The 5,000-nt window shown below is 51.9% G+C and overlaps 2 protein-coding genes across 2 annotated transcripts in view; one reads left to right on the plus strand and one right to left on the minus strand.

Moving 5' to 3' along the window:
- Positions 1–2,753, minus strand: part of EAH_00047960 (hypothetical protein, conserved) — a gene marked incomplete at both ends in the record, with an annotated part of 3,872 nt that extends 1,119 nt beyond the window's left edge. Inside the window, 4 exons of the mRNA XM_013394528.1 lie at positions 16–432; positions 1,108–1,470; positions 1,762–2,483; positions 2,722–2,753. Of these exons, the coding sequence (XP_013249982.1) occupies positions 16–432; positions 1,108–1,470; positions 1,762–2,483; positions 2,722–2,753 (1,534 nt within the window). The remainder of the gene's footprint in view (positions 1–15; positions 433–1,107; positions 1,471–1,761; positions 2,484–2,721) is intronic.
- Positions 2,754–3,116: 363 nt separating this feature from the next.
- The window catches only part of EAH_00047970 (LOC100145439 protein, related, related), a gene marked incomplete at both ends in the record, with an annotated part of 6,873 nt that continues 4,989 nt past the window's right edge, over positions 3,117–5,000 (plus strand). The window contains 4 exons of the mRNA XM_013394529.1: positions 3,117–3,124; positions 3,710–3,836; positions 3,921–4,522; positions 4,639–5,000. The exon at positions 4,639–5,000 is cut by the window's right edge and continues 935 nt beyond it. Of these exons, the coding sequence (XP_013249983.1) occupies positions 3,117–3,124; positions 3,710–3,836; positions 3,921–4,522; positions 4,639–5,000 (1,099 nt within the window). The remainder of the gene's footprint in view (positions 3,125–3,709; positions 3,837–3,920; positions 4,523–4,638) is intronic.

The following is a 5,000-nucleotide window of genomic DNA, read 5'->3' on the forward strand; positions in this document are numbered from 1 at the left end:
TGTTATCTTCTTCACTTCTGCACTCTCCGCTGTACTTCTCTATATACGAAGGCTGTTGGTTTGTATGTATCTTTCTTAAGTCTAGTCGAGGCAGCTGCTGCTGCTGCTGCTGCTGCTGCTGCTGGTGGTAATGCTCCCCCTTCTCCTCCTGTAACCGTTCCTGCTGTTCCTGCTGCTGCTGTTGCTGTTGCTGCTGCGTTTTTTGTACGTTGTTTTTACGGTGTAGGGGTATTATATTGCTGCTTGTTGAGTTGCTGGCAGCAACAGCAACCTTTCTTCTCTGGAGTGTACATGCAGCTTCTAATGAAGTCAAAGGAAATTCAATTAAAGTACCCCCTCCGCTGTCCAGCAAGAAGTGCTGCAAATTATCTGATAAACGCAAAAAAACATCGCTGGCTTCCCGACCGCCCGTCAGCTGCATCAAACGAACGCCTGCAGCAAACAAACAAACAAATATAAATAAATATAAATATAAATATAAATATAAATATAAAATATAAATATAAAATATAAATATAAATATAAATATAAAATATAAATATAAATGTAAATATAAATATAAATAAATATCAGCATGTATAAATAAATAGAAGCAAACAGAAACAAAGAGAGATAAACGGCGGTAAATATAAATAAATATAAACAAATACGTATAAATAAATATAAATAAATATAAATAAATATAAACATAAATATAAATAAACATAAATAAATATAAATAAACATAAATAAACATAAATAAATATAAATAAATATAAATAAATATAAATAAACAAACATAAATAACAAAAACAAACAAACGAACAAAAATATAAACCGTCGCCAACCAAAGAAAACATAAAAATACAGACGCTCTCCATGCTAGCTGTCTAGCTAGCTGGCTAGCTAGACAGCTAGCTAACGGTTTAGCTATCTGTCTGGCTAGCTAGATGTCTGTCTGTCTGTCTAGCTAGCTAGCTGCCTAGCTAAGTGCCTAGCCAGCTAGCTGTCTGTATAGCTAGCTGTCTGTATAACTAGTTGTCTATATAACTAGCTGTCTAGCTGGTAGCTAGCTGTATAGCTAGCTAGCTAGCTAGCTAGGGTGGTGTAGGCGTGATGTTGATTTACCTGCATTTGTTTCTAAGCAGAAGTTCGCTAACATATTAAAAAGAAGTCGCCGCTTTTGAAGGAGAGGCAGCGACAAGACAGAGTCAACGCTCGCCCCACCTGCAGGCCCCCTCCCTGCTTCCTGCCTGCTGCTGCTGCTGCTGCTGCTGCTGCTGCTGCTGCTGCTGCTGCTGGGGCTGCTGCTGGGGCTGCTGGGGCTGGGGCTGACGGGGGATTTGGGTATCCGCGACCGCGGTAATGGCTGCGGTTGCTGCTGCAGCATCGCAGCAGCTGCTGCTGCTGCTTCCTCAGGGTCTTCTTTGTTCTTTAATGCCTCCTGCAGCAGCAACGCCGGTGGGAGCGGGAAGTCTGTAGAAGAAGAACCTGAGGCAGCAGCAGCAGCAGCAGCAATAGCAGCAACAGCAACAGCATGTGAGAAGAAACAGCAACAGTTCCCAGGCAAGAGCGCCATTCCTGAAGCAGCAGCAGCAGCAACAACAGCAGCAACAGCAGCAACAGCGACAGCAGCAGCAGCAGCAACAAAAGCAACAGCGACTGCAGTACCATCACCAGCAGCAGCACCAGCAGCAGCAGCAACAACAACAGCAGCACCAGCAGCAACAGCAGCACCAGCAGCAAGAGCAACAGCAGCAGCAGCAGCAACAGCAGTATTACCAAGTTGAGGTAGTTTGAGTGCAGCAAGCAGCTCCTTCTCTGCTCGGCTGAAGGACAGAGAAGAGACATCCAGTGCAGCAGCAGCAAGAGAAGAACTATATAGGGCCCCCTCTGCTGTTGCTGCTTCTGGATAACCTTCTACGTCGAAGCAATCCTTTGCTGCTGCTACTGCTGCTGCGGCTGCAGCTGCTGCTGCTGCTGCAGCTGCTGCTGCTTCTGCTGCTGCTGTCCTCGGCGACACCGCAGGAGGCCTGCTGCACCCCGACCTGCATGCACGGGGATGCTGCAGTGTTGCTGCTGTGTCTTCGTCTGATTTAAAGCGGCAGCTACACGTCTCAGAATCTGCTGCTGCTGCTGCTGCTGCTGCTGCTGTCGCGCAGAAGGAAGCAGTAACGCCTCGCAGCGAGGGGTCAGCACATAAGAGAGCCCCTACATCCACGCTGCTGCTGCTGCTGCTATTGCTGATACTTCTGCTATCAATTGGAGCAGCAGTAGGGGCAGACGTCTGGCATCCCGATAGCTGCTGTTGCTGCTGCTGCTGTTGCTGTTCCTGCTGCTGTTGCTGTTCCTGCTGCTGCTCTGTTGTGTTCTGCTGGCTGCTGGCTTCTCGTTGGTGTTCATCTGGCTCCCTCTGCAGCTTCTGCAGCTTCTGCTGCTGATGCTGCTGCTGCTGCTGCTGCTGCTGCTGCTCTTCTGCTGGAGACCCACGGCTCTTCGTCCGCCTGCAGTTGCAGCAACACAGCAGCAGCAGCAGCAGACAATATAGAGTCTTCTTGGGATAGGCAGCAGCTTCACCGCCTTCAGCGACTAAATGACGGTGAACTGCAGCACGAACTGCAACAAGGCCGAGCAGCAACAACAGCAGCAGCAACAGCAGCAGCAGCAGCAGCAGCAGCAACGGCTAACAGCTGCAGCAGGAAAAACAGCAGCAGAAGCTGCGTCATAGACAGATATACTCACCTGAAGCGGAATGCCTTAAGGAAGCCCTTCATTATTATATGTTTCTCAGCAGCAGCAGCAGCGGCTGCTGCTGCTACTGCTGCTGCTGTGGGTCCGCTGGTGTCGCTGCCTTAAGGCTGCACTGTGTAGTAAAAGAAACAAATAAAACAGCAGCAGCAACAGCAGCAGCAACAACAATCGCTGCAGCAGCAGCTGTTGCACCAGAGACAAGGAAGAGAACAGGCTTCGAGTTCTACCTGCGAGCGGACGGAGGGCTGTGCTGCTGTCACTGCTGTTGCTGCTGCTGCTGCTGCAGCAGCAGCAGCTGCAGCAGACTGAAATACAAAGAAAGAACCGCCTTAATCTTCTTGTAAGAGACAAAGAAAGCTTCTTACTTATCTGCGGAGCATCGAAGGATGATGGGGTGGCTGCTGCTGCTGCTGCTGCTGCTGCTGCCGTTGCTGCTGTTGCTGCTGCTGCGAGACAGCAATTGCAGCAGCAGAATAATACACTAAAAAGGCTTGAATACGGTTTATATAACAGAACTGACAGTTGCTGCTGTAGCTGTTGTTGCTGCTGCTGCTGCTGCTGCTGTTGCTGCTGCCAAGCGTCGATGCAGCAGCAGCAGCAGCAGCGGACGGCAGCGGTCCAGAGGCGACCAGGCCAGGCAGCAGCAGCAGCATGCCTTGCTGCTGCTGCTGCTTCAGCTGGTTCTATTATTTGTGAATAAAAGAAGTATTTGCTTATGTTTATTAATTTTGTATAATTAAAACCTTTTATTTTGCTGCTGCAGCAGAAGGCTGCGCGTTGTGCTCGACTAAGAGAGGTTGCTGTTGCTGTTGCTGCCGCCTCTCAGCAGCAGCAGCAGCAGCAGCAGCAGCAGCAACCGCAATAGCTGCTGCTGCTGCTGCTCCGCAGTAATATCAATGTGTTGAATTATTTTTGAGTTCTCGCTGATTATTATTTATTTTATTTTGCTGCGGCGAGCATACTGGCATCTTTCTATAAGACACAGGCACCACCCCCAACAGCAGCAGCAGCAGCAGCAGCAGCAGCAGCAGCAGCAGCAGCAGCAGCGGCAGCAGCAGCAGCAGCAGCAGCTAAGGCGACCAATTTCTTTGTCTGATCCCTTATCTGTTTCGCTCCCTGACAGCTGCGCTGCTGCCTGTACACCCCAACGCCCGTTAGTGTGGGGTGCTCTCTCCCTTGCGCCACGTTAGCAGCAGCAGCAGCAGCAGCAGCAGCAGCAGCGGCAGCAAATCCGACGGGGAAGCATAACAACAGCAGGTAGAAGTGCTGCTGCTGCTGCTTCTGCTGCTCTGATCGAGGTCGTCAGCAGTGTACAGGGTGGAAAAGTACGACCAGGAGTAGCAACAGCAGCAGCAACAGCAGCAGCAGCAGCAGAAGCAGAAGCAGCAGCGCTTGCGGCTTACACCTCGTGGCGTAGCTCTAGCAGAGGCACCAGCAGAGCAGCAGAGGCGCCTGCAGCCCCTGCTGCTACAGAAGCAACATCAGCAGCAGCAGCAGAAGCTGCTGCTGCTTCTGGGCCGGATGCTGCTGCAGAGACTCCAGACGAGGAGCTTCTGCTGCCGCTGCACCCTCGGCGCTTACCTGGGGGCTGCAGCAGCAGCAGCAGCAAGGCGAGCAGCGGCAGCAACAACAACAATAACAACAACAGCAGCAACGTGGGCAACAGCGGCAGCATCAGCAGCAGAAGCAGAAGCAGCAGAAGCAGCAGAAGCAGCAGCAGCAAAGGTATAGAGCAGCAGAAGCCTCTGGGCGAAGACAAGAAATGTCTGGCAGGCTGCTGCTTCGCCCAGCGGTACTCTACAGCAGCAGCAGCAGCAGCAGCAGCACGAGCAGCGGCAGCAGCAGCAGAAAGCAAGTGCTGCTGCGCTCACAGGGAGCAGCCCGCAGATGGGCGTGCGCCCGGGCCAGTGTACAACCCCAGTCGGCAGCAGCATCAGCAGCAGCAACAGCAGCATCAGCAGCAGCGGCAACTCCAGCAGCACCGCCTGCACCGTCATCGCCAGCAACAGCAGCAGTATCAGCAGCAGTGGTAGCAGCATCTGCAGCAGCAGCAGCAGCAGCAGCAGCAGAGGCCTCCGTTTGGAGACCCCACACCCCCAGCGGATCGACTTCCCCCATCCAATGTACTTCGCTGCAGCAGCAAGGTCCCAGCAGCAGCAGCAGCAGCAGGGCTTGCTGCTGCTGCAACAGTACTGGCGAGCTGCTGCCGGCATCCGGTGCAGCTATTCGGAGCACCAATTTGCTGCTGCTGCTGCAGCAGCAAAATCACC

The sequence above is a fragment of the Eimeria acervulina genome, genomic scaffold (genome assembly GCF_000499425.1).
Source record: "Eimeria acervulina Houghton genomic scaffold, Eah_scaff746, whole genome shotgun sequence".
NCBI lineage: Eukaryota > Apicomplexa > Conoidasida > Eucoccidiorida > Eimeriidae > Eimeria > Eimeria acervulina.